The sequence below is a fragment of the Psittacula echo genome, assembly GCF_963264785.1.
Source record: "Psittacula echo genome assembly, chromosome: 9".
In the NCBI taxonomy this organism is placed as follows: domain Eukaryota; kingdom Metazoa; phylum Chordata; class Aves; order Psittaciformes; family Psittacidae; genus Psittacula; species Psittacula echo.
Window position 1 is genome coordinate 8159756 of NC_137745.1, and position 23264 is coordinate 8183019.

Consider the following 23264-nt stretch of genomic DNA (forward strand, 5'->3'; position numbering starts at 1 on the left):
ATGCAAGACCAAACTGATTCCTTTGAGATCCAGGTAATCCATCATCCCAAACCATTTCTACCTACATAGACTGCTATTAAGATTTAATTAACAACTGTTCTGCTGAGGCTTCAGTTCTGGTCAGCACTATTGGAATTGCATTAAATAGAGGCATTAAAAATGCAACAGTACTCATGATATCAGCCTAGTAATATGAACCCCTGCTTTGTGTGTATGGTTTAGCATCATAATAAATCAAGGAGCTCCTATGTTGGGATCATGTGTTCACCTGATTTGTTATTACTGTTTGCCTTCTCTGATGACACTTGAAAGTCCTGGGGGCAGGAGCTGTCTCCGACAGTGACACAATGTGGCACGGAACATGCTGCCATCTCCACACAGTGTGGATCATCTTTCTCTCCTTTTCCATTTTCTTCCTGAAGTCATGTTATAAGCTGTTAGCAGCATCTCAGGGGCACTGATATTGCAGATTTTAACCTCCTTTGTGTAAAACATGCCCTTCTGTCAGAAGATACCTACCTCAAGGACCATTCTGTGCTGTTTCCCCAGGTCCCATTAGCAGTATTCTGGTAAACCGCTATGGCAGCCGACCTGTGGTTATGTTTGGAGGCCTGCTGTGTGGCATTGGGATGGCCTCAGCTGCCTTCTGCACCAGTATCATGCAGCTCTACATCTGTGTGGGCTTCATTACAGGTAAGAACAAAGCATCTCCTTTCCACGTGCACTTGAGGTTCACATCTGGTGGCTTGGGGTGTTCACACATGGGCACTGCAGCCGAACACAATGGGAAGTGAGATAAAAAGCGGGTGGGACAAGGGCCCTCTCTTACTAAGTGCTCCAGATGAACTTTAGCAAAGAGCACGTCCCCTGCTAAGTGCTGTGCTCCTGAACATCGCGTGCCTGATCATAGCAGTGGATCTGCTCTTTGCAGATGGGTCCTTTCAGCTGGAGGCGATGGTGAGGATGGCCATCACTGCTCTCAGCTCCTGCTGAAGTGAATGCAGGTTGGCTGTGTTCTGCCTTGGGCATGGCGAGCCCTTAGAGAAAGAAGTGTGACTAGGAAGAAAGCACCTGTGTTCCTATATTACTCTGTTCTGTCTTCCCTCTATGAGATACAGGAAATGAGAGTTCAGGTGTTTGCTTGTGCTTTGCCTACTTGTGAGGTTATCTGAAAATAATAACTACTGGAGTTGATTGAAAAGATGCAATATTCTCCCTATTAAGAAAAAATAAGACTGCGTTTCCTTATTGAAGTTACAATTTGAATTATCTGTACTGAAATATGAATTTCCATATTGGAAACTTAAACAGGAGAAGGCATAGGCTCAGTCCAGCATCTTGAAAACCTGCAGGTGCTGGGTTATTGCTTCTAAAGGTATATAGATTGGAGTTCCCAACCTGAGTTATAGATTCTTAATTGTAAGCATTTTTGTTTGATTATTTTGGCTAAGGTACAGCCACTGTTCCTTCCATTGCACTGAGAACACCTGCCTAAAAACATAGAATCATAGAATCATAGAATAGTTAGGGTTGGAAAGGACCTTGAGATCATCTAGTTCCAACCCCCCTGCCATGGGCAGGGACACCCCACACTAAACCATGTCACCCAAGGCCTCATCCAACCTGGCCTGGAACACCGCCAAGGATGGAGCATTCACAACCTCCCTGGGCAACCCATTCCAGTGCCTCACCACCCTCTCAGTAAAGAATTTCTTCCTTAGATCCAATCTAAACTTCCCCTGTTTAAGTTTGAACCCGTTACCCCTTGTCCTGTCACTACAGTCCCTGATGAATAGCCCCTCCCCAGCATCCTTGTAGCCCCCTTCAGATACTGGAAGGCTGCTATGAGGTCTCCACACAGCCTTCTCTTCTCCAGGCTAAACAGCCCCAACTTTCTCAGCCTGTCTCCATACATGACACAATGAGTTCAAAATTGGCTTTTGAAGTTGCAAGGCATATGTTTAAATGAGTGTTCCTTATCTCTCTGCAGCTATATTAAGTGCTGCTGCTTTCTGATCATGAAAAGCATGAGCTCAACATTTAAAATCAATAAACCCAGCCACTTACAAAGTAAATTGGGACAGAAAGTTTGTCACCCTGTTCTCCTACACCAATATTGCTTTATTAAATCCATACAGTAGAGAATAAATCCCTATATAGGATTCCCTCTCCTAAACCTTAATCTTTCCAAGGAGAGTCACTGCAGTTAGATGAAACTGTGTTATTACTGAATGACTAAATCTTGCAGATTCCTTGAAAGAGATTCCATAAACAAAGCAATGAGAAATAAAAACAACCAGTGTCTCCCATGAATAAATTTAATAGTTATTGATGCATGAGCTTGCATCATTCTGTACTAAACAAATGTCCTCAAGCAAGTTGACTAATGCTGGATTAGCACATGGAAACCATAAATCCTTTGCTAAAAATATATGCATTTTGGTGAGCGAAAGGGCTCAGGCAAGGAACAGTGCTATAGGAAAGCACTAACTTCCATGTTCAAAGACACTTATCTAAAAACATGCCAGGAGGGAATTCTGTGCCTAATTCCAATGGGTCTAGGATTTATGAAGACCCTGCTCTGTTTTGCTCCCTAATATCTTTACAAATCTGGTCCATTGCTCACCACGGAGAGCTGATAGTATGAGCTGTGCTTGATGCACATGTGTAACCCTTGTGCCAGCAAGAAGATACAGGGCAAAGAGCCCCAATATCTCCTTGTCTTTTATGCTGTGATATTTCCTCAGAGCAAAGCACATATTTTGTTGTGTACATCTTTTCCTCCTGCTTGCTGAATGGGGGCAGCTGTACGGATGAGGTCCTAGCTAATAACCCATCATTTCCAGGCACGATGTGTGTGCTGGGGAAGGAATATTAATTTGACAGAGAAGGGAAGATGCTTGTAATCCTGCTAACATGCTTGATGCCTCTAATTTCACTTGAAGTGCTTTTGCTGGTCAGGCCTAACATGGAAGCATTCAAGGGCAATTATGAAGCTGCCTGCTCATCATGAAGCTGCCTGCTCATCATGCAGCTGAGACAGCGTCAGTGGAGGGAGACTTCTGTAAAGATGATTTGCAATGGCTGGAAAGCAACCTGTAAACATCACATCCTTTCTAGCCTCCTTCCTACCAGCCTGAAAACAGGCTGATGTGAAAGACCTTGTTTGTGTAATTCACAGGGATGGAGATAAAAACAAGATAGTTGGTACTGGGAGGTCTTTGCCACAGTCCTATGCTTTTGGCATATTAATAGCAATCTCTTCAGAGGGGCAGAGCAGGAAGTATCTGTTTACAGTGGAGGGATTAGACACAGAAGTCTCAGTTGCTTTCTTGATTATGTCTTTTTCCATTTGCATGCAGAGCAGGGACAAGGCTTTGCTGCTCTGAAGCAGCTCTGTCCTTGATGGCACCAAGCTGTGGGCTGCACGAGGCACTTTGCATACGCTGTAAAACCCATGTTTTCTTCCTCACGTGTTTCCCTATAGTGCTTAGAAAAAGAAATGGGGTTTGCAAGCTGTTGACCTGGATAGATGCCAGCCTGGGTGCATTAAATAGGTGTTTAGGCATGTGACCCCTTCTTCAAGTCTGAGATAGAAGCAGCAGATTTCAAAGCTAAATACAAGGCAGTAACAACTGGTCAGAGTTCAGTTCCATCTGTACCAATTAGACCACCATGAAATAAAACGGAATCTAGGGTGAAGCATGTTGACTAATGAGACTAGAGGTTTTGCCTTAGCCATAAGTGTTGAGCATTGAAATACCTGTAGAATCTTCCCTTGCTAATAAGTTAAGAACAAGATCAATAGCTACACAGCTTACTCCTATAGCACCACTTATTTCTTTCTAATATGAGGAAGATGTATTTAATCTAGGGAAGGATGCTCCTTCTGGCATGGGCTTGCGTCTGTTAACGCAACACCACCAATAGACTTTTCTGTCATATCCCTGGGGAGAAAATGTGGTTATTTGAGTAATGATTTCAGCTATGGAAAAGCTGCTGTAGTTCTGAAAACTGGAATAAAATGGATATAAATATTTCCAACTAAAGTCAGCCAAAAGCTTAAAGCAAATTGAAATTCCAGTCAGTCAGTTTGAAACTCCAAATTTAATTAATGGGAAGAGCATGAGGTAATATTAAATTAGATTTGTCTGACTGGCAAATTAATGTTCATGTAATAAAAAAAATGGAGTAGACCATTGTTTAAGCGAGTAGCTGGCATCTGATTTTTCCTTCTCTGCATGACATGTGCTAAGTCCCTCCCAAAAATGATTCTGTGGAAATGATGGTTCAATTTCTGCCCTTATCTACCGGCATGGGAAATAAGGAGATAAAGCAAACTCTAATCCACTGTGCTGCATCTTCTCAGGTGAAAATAGCTGCATTCCTGTATCTGAGCACCATCAAGGGTTTTCTCTAACGAAGGCTGTGTTTAATGTCTCTGTAGTCCTCAGGTCAGCCCTTTCATGGGGATGAATTTGCCCCCTTATGCATTATGAGCAGCCTGTACTTCCCAAACATATGTCCTACCAAATATGTGGACTATCTAGAAAAGTTCATGCTGAGAATATGTTTCATATCAAGGTTAATTTTAATCTATTGCCATTTCAATTTATTTTAATGCTGCAAACCTCCAAGTATTTATTTTTAATGAATCTTTGACTTGGCAAAAATTCTGTAAAACCATTCAAACCCAAGCTATCCAACATCAGCTGAATTCTGCTGCATCAGTTGGATTCTGCTCTATCAGCGACTAATGATAGTGTTCCTTAATTAATTTTGAGGACCTTGACCTTTCTAAATTCTCTTCTGTAAAGCAATATGCCTAATTATGTACTGCACAGTTAAACAAACTAATTATATAGACTAATGAACAAGAAAAATTTGCATGACCCTGTTTTCAGGATTCATGTTATAATCACTGATATATCTGATATAATCACTTCAAGGATTACCTTTCTGCTTTGTTCTAATGGGGCTCATTCTTTCCTGGAGGATAGGGTGGAAAATATGTGATAAGATTTTTAAATGTCATCTTGATGGAGTTCTGAAAATTTAACTTTTGAAGGAAATACTGCACATTGTAGCAATGTTTGAAAAGAAGAGATTGTTATAGGCAAGTGCTCTCAAACAAAACCACAGAAAGTTGAGACCATGATAGCATTTGCCTTCAGATTTCACCTGTGCAAGGGAGGCTGGCTAACTGGATTAGCAATGCAAATTTGTAATGACATTTATATATCTAAGTGCAATAAAAATAAATTCTAATTAAAAGAAACACTCTAGGGCCCTGTTTAATTAGCATCCTCAGTCGCTGTTCTGCTGTGTACTTGCAGACCTCTTCATCTTTTGCATCAGACCTGTATTGCTCATGCCACCACATTAGTAGTGGCTGAGAAGGGTGATGTTGTTTTCTGTGCCCAGCAGCAGTGTTGGGTGGAAGGGGGTGCTAGCTCAAGATGCACCTGCAAAGGCTGTGGTTTGGTGGTTAGCACTGTCCAAGCCACAATAACCTTCCTCAAGCTGGGAGCTGTCATTTGTTTTTTAATATATCCATCCTGTCCTGCAGCAATGCTGCTGTGTTTGAACAAAACCAACTCACTGAGAGTTATAGTTTCGATTTGTTCTGAAGCAAACTCTTTGTGCTAAGCTTGCCACCCAAGAGACTTGCTGTGCAAGAGGAAGGATTGTTCTCTGACTGCAAGTGTCTTCCTGGGATCTGGTTACCCACATGCTGTCTTAGGGATATCTTGAGCAGAGTTTGTATCCAGACTATCATGTTGAAGAGCCATTAGTGGACCAATTGCTCATGAGTTTGCCTTAAACAATGAGCTGACAGTAAATGGGTCTCGTATCTTCTTTTGTGTCTCAACTATTTTTCTCTGTTCTAGGATTGGGCCTTGCTCTCAACCTCCAGCCATCAGTGATAATGATAGGGAAATACTTTCTGAAGAGAAGACCCATTGCGAATGGCCTTGCTATGGCAGGGAGCCCTGTGATGCTTTGCACCCTGGCTCCTCTCAACCAGTTCCTTTTTGACAGTTTTGGCTGGAGAGGCAGCTTTTTAATCCTTGGGGCAATTTTACTGAACTGCTGTGTGGCAGGAGCTCTCTTCAGACCCATTGGGCCAGGCACACCATCAGTCAAAACTCAGGTGACCGAGGAAGGGAAGTGTGCTTTGAAACAAGAAGTCACTGAAGATGCCATGGAAATGAGTAGTCCCACAAACCTTCCCATGAAAAACAAAACAGAAGAGGAAGGAGACAGGGACTGTTGTGAAAAAATCAATCAATACCTTGATTTTTCCCTCTTTAAGCACAGAGGGTTTTTGATTTACTTGATTGGAAATGTGCTCATGTTCTTGGGTTTTTTTGCCCCCATTATTTTTCTGGCACCCTATGCAAAGCACATTGGCATTGATGAATATTCAGCTGCTTTCCTCCTTTCAATCCTTGCCATCGTGGATATAATTGCCCGCCCTACCACTGGCATCATTGCAAACAGCAAGTGGGTGAGGCCTCGGATTCAATACTTTTTCAGCTTCTCCATCGCTTTCAATGGCACGTGCCACCTTCTGTGCCCCCTGGCTTCCAGCTACACAGGGCTTGTCATCTATTCTGCCTTTTTTGGCTTGGCTTTCGGCATGGTTTGTGCCATGCTCTTTGAAACACTCATGGACCTCGTGGGAGCTGCCCGGTTCACAAGCGCTGTTGGCCTGGTCACCATTGCAGAGTGCTGTACGATACTGCTGGGGCCACCTATTGGAGGTGAGTGCATTTTCTTCCTCTGTTCCCACTGGGTTGTCATTTACATTTAGATTCTTGCAAGCACAGTTTGTAAGAAGTGATTCTAAATGTGTTTTTTCTGCTTCCCACCCACTATTTTTTCACTAGTAATTGAACAGGGATGGCAGGTCTTAGATATCTCCTTCCTGTGTAGCCCTCCAGTTGAAGTCAATGGTTTGGAAGTGATCTTTTCATTCCTGATCCCTTCGGCCACTTGAACTGAACTTGCGGAGTGGGACTTCCTGCAACACCAGATGACTCCTCCTGGAGACTTTTCCTGTTGCAAAAGTTCCACATTTAAGCACAGTAAAACCCAACAGTTCTAACAGATCCTCTTGAATCAAACCTAAGCCTTGCTATTTGTCTGTAAGGCTTTGAGTACTTCCTTTTGTGGATTTTAGTTATCATATAATCACATTTTAGTCATATCATCACAGCCTTAAATCTATCAGATTGATAAAGCTGTTCCAATAATAATAATGATAATAATAATAAAGGTTTACTTTGGATGGAATGGTTTAAAATATCAACAGACAGAGACCCTCAAAGGTCCATGCTGACAATATTGAACCTCCAGTAGGGTTCACAGTCATCTGAAGGTAAGTGGGAACAGTGATCTTCTGTGATTTTAACAGCCTCGGCTTCTTCCTCTCTGTAGCATGAGCTCACTTCTTTTTCTACAAGGAGCACACCTTGTCTGGAAGACATGGGTTTTGAATTTGAATGATATTTCAATCTGGCATTTGGCCTAAGGAAAGTCCTTATAAGGTCTGAGTTGGCTATGAAATAAATGACATTATAGGTGACATCATCTCAGTGTACAGATACTGTCATATCTATAGGGTGCTCTGTCCTGCAATTTGCATTTCTCCTGTAGGAAAGTTGAATACCTAGTTTGGAAACTGGTCACCTTTAAGTAGGCAAAAAGGTTGAATTAGTTTGTGTGTGCTCTCTGTATTTGGATGTGTGAAAGTTAAACTCTGCTAATTCTTTTGATATGACAGTGTCATAATATAGGTAAAGAATGAACAGAAAGAAGTCACTTTAAATCTATTTCCTAGATTCAAAACTGAGATGTGGCTGATACTCTGTATGACACATTTTGCAGAGCCATTTAATTCTTCATATTGCCATGTAGCTCATGCAGTGTGACAGAAGCAGCTGTATCCTCTTGCTATCTTACTGATTCATTTAATTAATGACAAACAAAAGAAAATACAATTTCAAAATGACTGTTTTCTGAATGATACAATTTTCTGTGTGGAAGATTAGGTTAATGACCAGAGACTGCTAATGAGGCTAAAACTGTTCTATGCCATAATCAGGAATATTAGTTTTGTAGGTTTTTCCCCACCATTTTAATAAGCAGCAAATTTATTGGCTCTTTGGCATTTTAATAACCTACTGCAGGGTTCTGCTTTAATGAACTAAGTAAATTGTTCCCAGTGTGTTTTATGACTTTATCTTATTCTCAAAGGAAAAGAGGCAAGACGATCCTACTGTTGAATTTTCCAATACTCTGCTCATTAAAACTCTCATTGAAACTCATTTAGGAGACCTCTAGGTCATCCTGATTAGCAGAAAAGGGAAGATTGTTGCAATTAGCATTTGGTTGATGTTTCACCAGTGACATGAAAACCACATGAAAACCAGTGCATTGACAATGGTGTTCCAAGATATCTAGGAATGATTCAGGAAGAATCGTGGCCAAAACCAGTTAAAACCAATTATTTTTGTGATCAAGAAACCTATTTGGTGGCCATAAAATCCTTTGTTAGTGTAATGCAGTGGGATAATTAATCATCAGCTTTTCAACATGAGGGTTCAGTCAGGAAGTAATTAAAGGCCCCTCTTTTTAAGGAGGAGAACATATTCCAAGAAGTCAGAGAGCTAATGGATGATGGGCCAGTTTCAAGGAGGGCTATCTGTACTGTGAAGGCCAGGTTAGGAGTGGGTCTTACCTTAATTAGGATTTGGGATGTTAAGAATGGTTGGTGTTGCACCAGTAAATGGAATTAATGCTCGGGATCATAATCCCAGTAAGATTTTCATTACATTTTGACATAATGGAGAACAGTGACATTTCAATTAAGCCGTCTCCCTTCAATTACTCTATAACTCCATGGCAGAGGCATTAACCTTTGAGAAGAACCTGTCACATTTGTCTTGGCATTGAAATTATCTGACATTGACAGCATCATCTTTGCATTCCCTGGAACTAATGTTTTCCAGTTCCACGCAGTGCCCTTTCATCTTTACATCATGAGTATAAATGCAGCAAGGGCAGCTGTGACCAAAAGCTGAGTCCTCTCTAATGCTGGTGAATGAGCAGTGGTGGAATAAATTGGAGGGTCTTTGTCAGGAGTGTGAAATGAGACTGAGTGGCCAAGTGCTATCTCATGAAGGTCTTCCCAAAAGCTGATGATTTTGCTGTCAGCCTCAAGGCTATCAACTCAAATGAACATCCTTGTAGGTGATCACCAGAGTCAATGGAAAGACTGTCTCTGTGATGAGAGGATTAGTTTCTGCATGGGAAAAATAGGTGTGCTGAAAAGTCCAGACTTTGCAACGTAGGTTTCCTGTCACTTTCTACTTAACTGCACAAATTATTGGTGGTATTGCCTATCTCAGTGTTGACTACCCAAAGGATATATAGTGGAACACGTGAAGTATTTGAAGGATCAGAGGATCCATGGAAGAGATCAGAAGTCCGGAGAATGTCTTATTTTATCGTAAAGCCACAGGGGTGTCCTTTAGGATCTGAAAACACAATACTCTTACCTTCATCTCTAAGCTCCTTTTTTTTATATGTGTATCTTTTACAGGAACGCTTATAGATACCTTTGGGGACTATAAATACATGTTCATTAAATGTGGAGTTGTGATGGTCCTGGCAGGAACCTTCCTGTTCATCATGAATTATTATAATTATCGCATGCTTGCCAAGGAGGAAAAGGAGAGAAAGGCAAAAGAAGAGGATCCTAAAACTGTAAGGACAGAAAATGAAGGCAGAAATACCTGGACCAAAGAAACCACACGGGATGGGCCTGAGCTGGAACCTTTGAGAGAGGAACAAGAAGGACCAAAGAAGGAAGTGAATGGCATAATTGAGGTTTAAACCTGTTTTCGTGGGCTGAATGGGATATTATTTCTGGGTTAAGTGGATGCCAGCTGTGAAATCACACTAGGTTTTAAAATTTTGCTCTATGTTCTGCCATGTCCTTCCTCTTCTTTGTTGTAGGAGAAGACTAGAACAGAAACAAATATGGTTTATTGTAAAGTGCTAGGACACAGTGCAGTATTTGTGCTACACCTCTATGTAGTGAAAGGCCAGTGGCCATCAAAATCAATGCAGAGCTCTTTCAGCAGCCTAACAGGCTTTGCATTGAGTACTGTGGTGGGTGGATCTTCCCATTGTGCAGTCAAAACTCTTTGACTTTCTGTGACTGCAGTGTTGGAATCATCCCAGGGATATGGTGCTGCCTTCCACTGGCAGCTGCACTATGACTTGCACCTCTGGCTCATGGAAATGTAAAATAGACTTTACACTCATTTTAAATACAACATGAGAGAGCTGCGTGAGCAGAACAAGGGCAGTATGTATCTGTGCATTAGGTGGCAGCAAGGCAGCCTGTTCCTGTGGCTGGAGCATGCTAGGAAGGAACTAACGTAGCTCATCATGGCTTGACCAGGGTCTTTCTCAGGGACCTCTGCATTAGCAAAATGCCTTGATAAAGGTGATGTTGTGCAGATGCCAGCATAACAAGGCCAACATACTACAGGAGTCCTTCTTCCAGGACTGAAATTATCTAGGACAGAAATTCAGTCTTGGAGGGCTTAAACTTTGAACTACATTTGATCAGTTCTTTAAAGTTTTCCTTAGGAGATTACAAAGTCCTTATTATGTATCTGAGTGCCTTACTGTTTTTAGCATGCTTTTTCTTTACAACACCCTGGTGAAGCAGTAAGTGTTGTTACTATTAATTAATCATACAATGGAGAATGGAAGCACAGAGGAGCTATGGGCATCATTGCATTGGTGAGTAACGCTGAGGCATGCCAGAGCTGAAATGGGATCCACTACCCCGAATTCAGTGCCTGAAAGCACGGGTATTAGGTGCTGAGCACAGGTACCCTCCTGGTAGAAAATGGGGAAATACCATGGATAGTTGTACATTAAACCACAGCCCTCTCTGCAATCCAGCCTGCTTACTTTGTGCTTCATAATACTTGGGATTAATGATTTTGAACACTGTTTTAGAGCTGTGACCTTGTGCCGTACTTTTTTACCCTGGTTATGTTGCATCCACCCTGGAAGGAATCCAAACACAGCTGCCTCCTCTCCTTGTTTGGGCTGGGTTAGACACCTCCCTGTTGCTAGCACTGGAATACCTGGTGGCTTCATGCCATCCTGGTGCATGAAATAGTTTCCGCAGGTCAGTGATGCAGAGCTGGAGCCGAAGCCACATGGAAAACTTTCATTCAGTGGTGATAATTTTGAGCTAGGAAGATCCGGACTCCGGCAGCAAGCAGTGATGTATTTTACGATAAGTAGCTGTTGCCCAAGAGCCATGGATGCTGAGCATGGCATCACGTAGCTGTATCCTCAGCGTTTTGTGGATTTAGCTCCAAGTGACTGGATAAAAAGAAGAACTCTTCAGGCAGATCACCCAAATCTGATTTTTCTCTGCTGCAACAGTACTATGTGATCAGATAGTATTTTATCATGACACTGTATGCAAAGAATGGATTGTAAAAATACTTCCATAAATACACTGTACTCTTAAAATTTGATCACTTGTATCTTTGTGTACAAAATCTTTTCTGTGAAATCTTTTGTTCACTGAAGAATAATGGTCTTTGGCTGCTGAATTCAGGAGGACTTTAAATTTATCCTTATCTTGTATTTTCTCTGAAAACCATAATCTGAACAATATACTTAGGCTTTTGTGGCTGTGTTTTCAATACTCTTCATTTCTGTCAAATATATCTATGGTATTGCAGTAACAAAAAGGATAGAAGGTCCTGAGCATTTTCCACTCTGCCTTTTGTGAGCTTTCCTCTACTTAGTAAAAATATTTGTAAAAAATTAAATGAGTTTACATTTGCCCATTGGGATGTGTAGGGTAATGCTGCCTTTCTATTCAGTAAGGAATTTATCCTCATATGGTTTCTAGTCCTGGCTCCACGTACATGATAATACAACTCATGGTCTTAGCCTTTTATTCCCGGCCAATCATCAGTAGCTCTGTGCCGCACAGTTTCTTTGCCATCCTCAGTGGTCTGGGCCAGCCTGACTCACACCTCCAATTGTATGGGCCCATGAGTCTCAAAGCAGCTGAGAATGACATGGCAATGATTTGCCAAGATTATTTTCATACCTTCCCACCAGATTGTATCAGTTAATTCTAGGAACAATGACCCAGATCCCCAGCTGCCCTTATTGAGAGAGCTGATGTCAGGCTCTTTGTCTAACAGAAACCCAAAACAAGCTGTTTAGAGCATAAAACTTTGTTAATGTAGATAATATTTTCAATAAAAAGGCTTTCTTTCCAGCTATCTATAAAAATTCTCTGGCAAAGAGACACCTTTGTTAACCTGTCCCCAGTGGCAATACATGCTACATTGGGTAAGTGGTTCTTTACAGATTCAGAAGTCTTCTAACATTAAGCAGTGACTTCATTTAACCTACTCAACCTCCTGTGATGGAACCATATACCATCTTTAAGATTATGACACTATTTCTATCACATAGGAATCCAGACTGGTTTAATACAATTGTGGTGATTATGACTGGCTATCAGTGTTGGCTGGCCTGCCTCCTGCCCCACCGTAGGTTCACATCTCTGATCACATCTCACTAATCAATGCAGCAAAGCAATGCCAGATAATTCTGCACTTTTAGGCATATGAGTAGGCTTAGAAATGCTTTGTGGAGTCAAATCCCGTGAATTCTGCACTTTGCAGGCTCAAGCTGTAATCCAGACTTGGGAAACTCTCAAACTTCCTTAAGAACATCTTCAGTTATTAAAAAAGACTGCTGCAATATGAAATACCCATTAGAAGAAGCTCTTGTGAAGGAGTAGAGGCTGCCTGTGCATCTGGTTTTGTGATTTGTGTGGCAAATGGAACACAATATTCATATTTACATGCGTGCTTAAGTCTGGAAAGCACCTATGTATGAAAGTCGAGAGGTGTGAGTTTTGTACCATAAACCTACGTACTATGCACATGGGACATATTTGGGATATCAGACATGAAAGGATGATGGCTAACACTTCCATTGGAGTGCAATTATTGGATGTCTTTTATATTTCATTAGCTTGTGACCTTATTAGAGGATATTACCCATTTTTTCCAGGGTTGCTTGAACTTCTACAAGAGCCTGATTATAATGCTGAACCATCATTCCTAACAACCACAAAAGACGCCAACAGACCAGGCAGCAATACAGCACTCCCCACAGCCGTGTGCCAGTGAGGCACAAGCAGTGTTTGATGGGAAGGTGTGACAAGCACCATGGATTTGATTTAGATTTATCCCACATACTCATTTCTTATTAATAGTTTCCCTCACTTTTTCCCCTCCTTATATATTTAGCTTCCTAAATTTAAAGGCATGGAGGAGGATTTCAACTATTTCAACATATTCAAGTGGCAAAATTTGTACATCTTCTTACCTCCCTTTTTAACAGAATGATAAAGCAGTGACCAGTCCACATAGTGGAGTGCCGTGCTGCTAGGACATTTTCTACCATCACCCATTGTGCAAGATGTTGCTTTGCCACACATGGCATTGTCTTGGCCTGGGAAAGGAGCAACACAGGCTGCTTGAGAGCAGGGCTGGTGAGCAAGGCTGGGTCTTAAATCTACAATCTGTGTGATGAACTCAAATATACAGCTGTGATGAGTTGTAGATTTGAGCTCATCACAAACAGCTTCAGTGTTTCTTATTTTATACTGCCACTTAAAACCTTCAGTCAGGTGATAGCCAAGAGGATGCCAGAGAAGTCTGGAACCGTGAATGAACAGAGGTAACTTGGTAGTAACCGTATTAAAACCAAGCAAAACAAGCAAAGAAACCAAAAAATGAGGTACCAATCTCTATGCTTGAAATGTGCAATCATTCTAGACAGCACAAGAGAGTATTCAGAAGGACAGTTCCAGTTGCAGCTGATGCCACATTTATTTTGATGTGGTCAGAAAATGCCTAGTAGACAATACAGGTGCGTTCAGATTACATTGAGGAACGAATTTAAGACTTCAGTACCCTCTGTGGAGACAGTGACATTGACTATAAACCAGTGCTATTTAGACTTATCAGAACCCTGCAAGGGTGTTGTGATGAGTGACATTCATAACTGTCAGCAAAGCTTCCCATAATGGCTGTGCAGCTCAGGAACAAAGACTTGATTTGCTGTCTGCTTTGGCACTCACTGAATTATTGCTGCTGCTGTTTATATTTGTAGAGAGGTTCATGTACATTCTGACACCAGGAAATTCACATACACATGTAAATTGGATCTCCTGTGTCATCACAGTCAAGTCCCTTCTGGCACAGGTGATAATTCCCCTTCAAGAACATGCAACCCATCATCCTGCAGAGCCAGGCACTTGCCAAGGAGTGACCCTACTATGGTGTCTGTCCTGCAACTCAACCTGAAGAGGTTGAGTCTCCAACAAGTACAACAGCCCAGGAGTCTAGAGGCTTAAACAAACACAGTCTGACACAGCTTGAGACACCCAAACCCTTAGCTCGTCAATCAGACAGTTAGGATATTTATGCAAAAGAAAAGACCTCCAAAAAGGCACAAATTTGGGCAATATTTAAAAATGATTTTTTCTTTTTTTTTTTTTTTTTTTAGTATTTATGTTTGTTTCTATGTTACTACTTTTTGAAACAAACTCTGCATCTCTTCAACTTTGGCATTACTGATGAATTCAGACTGAAAATGCTTCCTCTAATGACTTCACTTTCTCTTCTCCTTTTAAACTACCTTATTCAGATACATTAACATGGTACTGAACTTGGTTATCGTAGCATGCTGTTTCTATACTTTTAAAAGCATGTTTTCCCCTATTCCAGCACTTCTGAAGTAGTATGAAGTTATTTAAGAGTTGTAGATCATATTTTAGTCAGATACTCAAGACAATTCTGCTGGACAGCCTAAGAAACCTGTTACAGCACAAGCCAGACAGAGCAAGTTTCAATGGAACCACACCATTCCTCTTGCAGCAGGGACTAGGTAATTCATGGAGAGTCTATAGCACAGACATGGAGGTTTTTTGCCCTTCAAATATAACAGTCCCTCTCAGTGTTCAAGACAGACATTTATATCTTGATTTCTCTGAATTCACAGAGGATGCCCCAGTCAGCTATCTTTTATAACTACAATGGACCTTCTCTTCAGAGACCACATGTCCAGCACTGCAGAAAATGCTTCTCTGCAAAGGCTTATTAAAATCACACCAGAAGCTTTCATTTAGGTGAATAAGTGTTTCCCGGCCAATGCAGATGAACTGGTACAACTGAAATGAAGTAGGGTCAAGTACTTCCCTCATATTGAAGGACTGAGTGTTTCCTTCCTGGACAGATGAGATTCTTAAGTAACTTTTAATCAGTATGTAATCATCCCTGGCCATTAGTTATGCCACCTGATCACAAAACACAACTCCAGAGAGAGATCCTTAAAAAATCTAGGAGGATCCATGCATTATTAAGTGATAAAACCACAGATTCCACCTATCACCCATGAATACTATGTATACCATGTACTTGTTTAGCAAACTTGCCAAGTCTAATTCATTCTCCCAGCAGACTATAGGGTTTCTTTGGCACTTCTTGAAGTCTAATGGAAACCACAGCAGGCCTGCTCCTGCAGAGGCAGCATTAGGAAGGAAATCTCTGATGTGCTTCTGAGATAGTCCCTACCTCGTGTGCACATGCTTTCACCCATGACCCAGCCTTGCTACATCAGATGGAGGGAATATCCACAAGCTAAAGCCTTGCACACAGGGGCTGCATTCCCTGGTGTTGTCAGGATTGATGTGTTAAAAGCACAAGTCATTCAAGTCTGGTGGCAAGAGGGAGCCTCAGACCATCTTTGATGATGCCTGATGGGTCCTAGCCATGTGCCAGACACAATGTGAAGAGAGAAGGGAGCTCCTCTCAGTGCTGACTCCCAACCCCAGACCACAGCTGGGACTGAGGAGGAAGCACAACTTGCTCTCAGTGTCTGGGCTCTCCTTTTCATCCTTCCAGGCAGGACAACCCACATAATGGCTTGTTCACAGCCCATGACCTGGGACCTGATGTATGATGGTTCATATTTCTTATTTCTTTGGACTTTTACCCACTAAGTGTTTGTCCTGTCTCTTACCTGTTACAGATGCCCTTCAAAACGCAGTATTGTGTAGTACATCCCAGTATGAAACATGAGGGACAGCAATATCATGATTTCAGCTTTCAGCCAGAGAAGACAACAATTATGCACTATAGAAATTGGAGTGCAGTGAAGCAGCTTTGTGATTACACTGTAACCTAAGCCATAGCTAATTTACTTGTAGCCTGAAGTGCACTGAAGTTAGCAATATGGTCCGGTACAGGACGAAACACCTTCACCAATACATATACCAATATACTTACCTTCACACTCTGTATTATTTTTCACTCATATCTATCATGAGCCTAGATATTTTCTAGGGATTAATGATAGGCAGTGAAAAGTTGATAGCCTGAAGTTCAGCAGAGAGCCATTAAACTGGCCTGGTCATTAATCCCTTGAAAATACCCTGCACCAAGGTTGCTATAAGGTGAATATGGAAAATAACCTTCCACTCATGTTGACTTTTGTCCTGGCTGTTACATCTTTGATGGTGTGTAGAAACAATACCCGAAAAGCAAGTGCCTCCTTCTCCCTTGTATTCGGATGTGCTGGATGTTAAGAGGATGAATCCTCCATAAATTCACCTCTGTACACCACTGAGGGCTGCCAGTAGAAGACCATGAGTAAACAGCTTGTATTCCAGTAAGTCTGGCTTAGCCACAGCCGCATGGCAACGTGTGGAGGTTAATTTTAGACCAAACCTCCATTTTCTGAGATGTGTAATTCCAGCTTCTCCGAGCTGAGAAACAACACTGGCAGCCAAGTAAAAATATCCATTACCAGGGGAATATATAAAAACACCGTTCCATCAGTCATCCTGCTCACACAACTCCCTCCCAGAACCGAGGGTGGTAATGAAAGTAATTTAACATACATCTATAATTAATTTACTACATTCCTCCTGCCAGTGGCAATCATCTTACCCAGAAAAGTTCATGAAATTGATCTTAATGCATAAAAATAGAGATGGAAAAGCGTTAAAGGCAGCTCGATGTGGTTTACTTCTAAGCATGTAAGCAGTTAAGCACTGTTTGGAGAAAAGTTTTGGGGCTGATTTAAGCAGGAGCCATTACCTGTAAGAAATGATGGTAAGCACACAAGCTGAGCAGGGCTTTCCCCTTGACACACACAGTTTGTGAGCACTGATGAGAACAGCAGGCCTTTGCTCCTGGAGGTGCTCTTATTTTGCATAATGCAAACAGAAACCTGAGCATAGGTTCAAAGAGCCTTTGCAAAGAGGACAAAGCTGCTGGAGATCCAGAGGTAGCACCAGGGATACGAATGCACCAGTTCATGGCTGTTACTCCAGTGCCACTTTAAGCCATGAGCCCACATCCCCAGCATCCATTCAGAAGGATGAATCTGGCCAATATGCCAAACATCCAGATGTGCAGATGTGTCTGGGCACTCTGTGCACCACATACACACTCATCTACGCACACACTACAGACATGTGTGACAGAGAGTCATATATATATATATTCATTCAGGCTGTTTCTAGGACTTCCTAGTGACTTAAAAGCACCCTTGGATTGCTCAGGTATCCCTGGTTCCTTGTTTATTTGCTATTACCATTTCACCAGCTGTGGCTTTTCTGCACATCCATGAGCCGCACACTCAGCTGAGCTGGTGGCTCCTACCGTCTCCCAGCATCTCTATGCTCCTAGAGCAGCAGAGCAGGGCTTGGGACAATCAGGCTGATAGTTACTCATACACTTATCTCTGATCATAGACTCATAGAATAGTTAGGGTTGATCTACAACCTCCCAGAGAATCTACTTTAAAATGAAGATCATTAACTTTATGACTTTAATACAGGCTGGAAAACCTAGAAAAGCAGAAGCACATAGCAAAGAACACTTTGATGCTCTCGTAGCAGCCATATAAATATGTATGTAAATAAATAAGAAGGCTTTTAAGTGTATCTTCCATCACTGTGACCTCCAAATGAGGGAGCAGAGTAGCCTTACATGGATGGGGTTCAGAGAAGGAAGAGCCACCACTCCTGTTGGTGCCCTTTTGAGGTGGAGCCCAGCCTGTCCTGGCTGCATGCAAAGGAGAAAGGAAACCCTGCACATGAAACATAATTCCTGCTATGGAAAAGCCCTAAACATGGAAGTAGGGCAATTCTTTCATTTCCCTATGCCTGCCCATGCAGAAGAGCCCACTGAATGGACGCTTGACCTCTGTAGTTGGGGCTGCTTGTTGCAAGCATGGCTGATTCCTCAGCAAGGCTCAGCAAGAGGCATTTTCTACAGGCTTCTTCCTTAGTGCAGAGCTGTTGACTGGCTTCTCCTTAACGCCAGAAAGAGCAGGATGTGTCAGACCTGTGCTGCCAGAGAGAGAAGCATGAATCAGCCTAAGGATCCATACAGACAGCAGCAGGTTGCTGCAGGACCTTTATTGCCCCTTGGCTGTCACGCAGCTCCTCATCACAGGGCATCAAACACCTTCAGTGCTGACTGCTGGAGCCATGAGAGGGACAGCCAGCAGCAAAATGTATAAAACAGCTCTGAAGCCAGCAGAAAATATTCAGGGATGTTTTGAAATGCTGGGGAATGAGCCCTGAATACCTGCTTTTCACAGTGTCCCCATGGCAGGAGCCTGGGAAAGTCTCTGCTCCACCAGAACCCTAACTGCTGATCAAAGAGCTATAGGAAAAGTGGGCAAAATTGGGGAGCTTCCTCTGCATGGGTTTGTGTTCCCAATTCATGCTGGCACGAGCACAATTATTCTCTGTGCCCTCCTGGAAGAGCCTTCAGAAGGCCTTGTCCAATCCAGTCCTAACCAACTCATAGCATGAACTACTGTGTTGTGCAAGAGCTTCCTCCTTGTAACACCAAAGTGATATCAGAACCAAAAAAAGCCTTGTAATAAATCCGCTCATTATAGACATGAAGGAAATTTCAGGACACAGGCATCCCACGGAAAGGCTTGGGGATGGATGGGGCTTGCCACCCTTCTCTTGAGGAGCAAGGGCTCTTCTCATAAGCACTTGTTACTAGTGAGACAATCGCAGGGAATAGCCCAGCTTTTGCCGAAAAGGAAAGTTTTCAGCATCAGGCAGGAAAAACAAGATTCCCTGGACTGAAGGCACAATTTGAGTCACATAGCTCTATCTCCAGCCAAAATATGGACATTGACTACGGCAACACAGAGATCAGTGAGGGGCACAGGGCAAACCACTATCCCTGGCCAAGAGCTCCACTACCAAGTGAGAGATGCCCTAAGACATGTTAATTCCTGAGATTTGCAAATGTGAGGAATATCAGAAGGATTGTATTCACCTAAGAAAGGGGATCTTAGTGGTATAGTTGGTGGGAAGAGAATTAGACCAGTGTTGGACACTTAAAGACAAAACCAAATCCACCCTTCCTATAAATTCCCATACCTTTCAGGTTGGCTCCTTCCCCCTATGTTACAGTTATGTGATGATGAGGCATTTCTGTCTTTCCCTGAAGTGGCTGTGGGTTTGGTGATAACATTACTAGCTGTTGTTGTGAGACACTCAGCTAGGGAATAGACCACAGACATTAGCTACTGTATGGGCAGAATGAAACCTGCTTGGGAGGAAAAGAATGTAACAGGAAAAGCACCTTTAAATGAGCTATGCTAGATCAGTTTGAAGTGTTCTTAGTCATACCTTCTTCAATTAAAGAAAGTTAATACTTTACCTAGAAAAAAAATGGCCTGCTTCAAAGAACAGCAATGGATGAAATGAAGTTTCCTGACTAGGTTTTTCTCTCTAGACTTAAGCAATTCTCATCAGCAAACGTTATTAAGCAACAATTGCTAATGGAACAGACAGAAATATACAGCAGTGCTATGTGTTTTATCAGCTAATAAAAGAAAACCCTCAGATTAGGGAAATGTGAGCATACATAATGATGTAAGTGATGCTCTGAACGTGTGGCTTCTGTTTCAGTAACTTGTCAGCATTTTGTGGAACTCAAATATATACAGTGACTGAGAAAGCAATAGTGTCATCAGCATTTGTCTTGCAGCTTGGTAACAAATTAGTGGGTTTAAGTGGTACAGCACGACCCTGAGGGACACGACTTGCCTGACAAATCCAATTCTATATACCCCTTCAAACTACATAGTGCTCATCAATTCTGTCTATTTTGAAATGTGTTTTGGATTCCTCCTTTCCTCCTGGTTCCTTCGAGTGGTGCCTAAACAGCATCTGATTTTCCCAATTCCCCTTTCAGAGGCTGACTGAGAAACCAGAAGACGTGAACCAGGCACTAATGGCCTGGTGCACAGCTGAGCAAGAGCTGCTTTGCTGCCTGGCTGATGGCATGAGTTAGTGAGGAGCTGCATTTTCCCATTGGAAATGGGGAGGAACCACCCTTTTTCTTTCAAAGAAATAGTCTTTTTTTTTCTTCTTCAATAGCACAGCGAATATTGTGCATGAAAGGCCATCCCTTTGTCTTCTTTTTGTTATAACTAGGAAGAAAACTATTTCAAACAAATACTTCATGTTTGGCTTTTACATCTCCTTTTCCCACCTGTCCATCAGTCATAGGAGGAACAAAACAGAGGAAGTAAAAAGAAACCAGGTATTCAACAGAGAATAACAAAGAAACAATTGCTATGAACCAGAATACAAAAAACCAGAAAGATCCAAGATCACTGTTTTCCTTTTCTATCCAAACAGTGTTACGAAGCACAGTACTGCAGAGAGAGCTCTGCGGCAGGAGACGCATGGTAGTGATGCTGCCGAAACAGCTTTTTAGAGAGAGAAAACACATTCTGCTCTGTTCTTAAAGGTGAAACTATACACATCTGGGCCAGTTTCCACCCAGAAGATGGTGCTGGCAGTGACACCCCAAAGGCAGCCGTCGCTTTGGAACTGCGGAGGATGGGAGCTCGCAAGCAGCAGCTTCCCGCAGCCGCTAGAGATCAGCCTTGCCCTGCTCTTGGCGCTGCACAAAACCCCTCCGGCTGCCTCGGTCCCCCGGCTTTTCACATCCGACTTTTTCTCTCCTGGATGTTCATGCTCTTTGCAGTGCATGTTCAGAGTCCCCTTCGCTTTTCCCCCATCGCTTTGCACTTGGGTGTCATTAATTGCGGTTAATAGAGGCGGAATTCTGTGCGTTTCTCTGCAGCAGAAATGCAGAGCTCCCTCTCTTTCCCCAGGCTGTTTGCTTTGTTTTAGCTGGTTTTTATATATTGTACACTGTTATAGCATTTTGGAATTTCTTCCCCTCCCAGCTCCTGTCTGCTGCCAGATGACTGTGTTAGTGCTATGCCTGACATTTTCCTTTCTCAGATACACGCAAACCTGGGGCAGGGGATAGCAAACAAAGGAAGAGGATATTTTGCTCTTCTACAAGAGGACTCCCATCCCAACCTGCTGTCTGCTCTCTGAAATCGGAGGCAGTGGGCAGTGACAAAGCCAACACAATCCTGCGTGCTCCAAGCAGGGTTGATGGGCATCCGTCCTTCGTCCCACCCTGTGCCCACACCACTTCACTTACACACTTGGGATATCGGGGGCAGTGAGATCGCACGGGCAAAGCAGTGCGCAAAGCTCCCTCTGGAGCTGAACTCTTCTGCCTCCTGCTTAGAGGCTCCTATTCAGGCTTAATACTCCAATTAAGCTCACAGTTTCCCTGTTTGGAATATTTCAGCACTTCTCTGATCAACTCCCATTTTGCGCCTCAGAAATATATTGAATATGATGTGCTGACCTAACCAGCCGTGACAAATTGTGGCGTAGATGTGGGAAGCACATGGAATACAAAGGGATGCAAAATGTCAGGAACTGAGCTTCAACTTCATTGGTGTTGTAGGGCCTCAATTAGCATTTTGGCTCAGACAGAACTGTGCTCACCCTCAAGGTTTGTCCCAGTGCTATACCAGTGCTGGGACCGTCTTCCTAAATGAAGAGCACTAGAGTTAATGCGCATGTCTGCGTGTGCATGTATTTATGTTCATCTCTCATGACATGCATACAGTTTGGACGCATGCCTCGCTATTAGAAATAGTTAATCTGGAATAAATATTTTTAGTTAACTAAAGTTTCTTCAGCAAAAACATGTATCAGTTCTCATTATGCCTTGCTGCAAAAACCTACCCATGGGCTGGCTTAAGCTGATGAGTCTACTCTCCTTACTCTCCAGCTACAATGAACAAACTGAAAATGAAAGCTGGCATGACCAATGTGACTGTGTGGTACACTGAGGACAGATGTGGGCTTAGCCTTCTGCTCTAAGGTAGCCAGATGTGGCAGACCCCAAGAAATGTGCCCATCTGAGGTCACTGCTGCTCTGGAAGCCATGCTGCACAACTACCTGAATGATGGATTTGAAAGCCACTCTATTCAGGTGCTGGGAACTTTCCTCCTCCTGCTCATCTCAGGGAAGCAAATTCAGAAGGCACAGGAAGATGGCCAAAATTAGTGTACGAATTCCGCAGAGATTCTGATTCTGACACCTGTATCTACCTCAGTCTTGAAAGCTTAACATGTTGATACCCACACCTTAGACTTGTGATGAGCAGGCTCTTTGAAAGGCCAGAAGTGACAGCACATGTCTGCTGGGTGATGGAAACTAGACAAAAAGAAGAGCCAGCCGTTCTGCAGGAGGCACTAACCCGAAGTGATCCCTGCAAACTGGGACAGGAGCTCGAGAGTCAGAGACAGAGTGGGAGGAGAGCTGAGAGGAGGGAAGAGTGCAAGAAGTGTTAGTCCAAAATAACCTTCATGGATGCTCAGAGTGCTTTTTTCTGCTGTCACACATGTTATGTGGGCACTTATTATTCTTATGCATTCGTTTAGTGTCACCAAGCCCTTTATGGCTGCAGGGGACAAGAATGGGCCTGATATTATAGTATCTATTCCTGCAAGTGCACAGTACAGAGGATTTTACAAGAAACATGGCAATATCTGAGAACCTAATCTCTCTCAAAGAGACAAAATAACCAGAAAACACTGGAGTGGGTCCCAAAAGAGATGTCATTGCATTTAATGTGTATTTATGCAGCTATTTAGAAGCAAACGAGAAGCAGTGATTATGTATAGAATAAAATGAAACAACAAATTGAGATCGTTTTAGCTTCCGCTCTATCTGATTAGCCAGGAAGAACAA

General features: G+C 42.6%; 1 protein-coding gene across 3 annotated transcripts in view; it reads left to right on the forward strand.

The window, feature by feature from the left end:
- LOC308225216 (monocarboxylate transporter 2-like) overlaps positions 1–11711 on the forward strand; it is a 46429-nt gene extending 34718 nt beyond the window's left edge. For all 3 annotated transcript variants that reach the window (XM_080625799.1, XM_080625800.1, XM_080625801.1), the window contains 3 exons: positions 550–693; positions 5892–6767; positions 9611–11711. In XM_080625799.1, the coding sequence (XP_080481925.1) occupies positions 550–693; positions 5892–6767; positions 9611–9903 (1313 nt within the window). In that variant the 3' untranslated portion in view covers positions 9904–11711. The remainder of the gene's footprint in view (positions 1–549; positions 694–5891; positions 6768–9610) is intronic.
- Positions 11712–23264: the final 11553 nt, after the last annotated feature.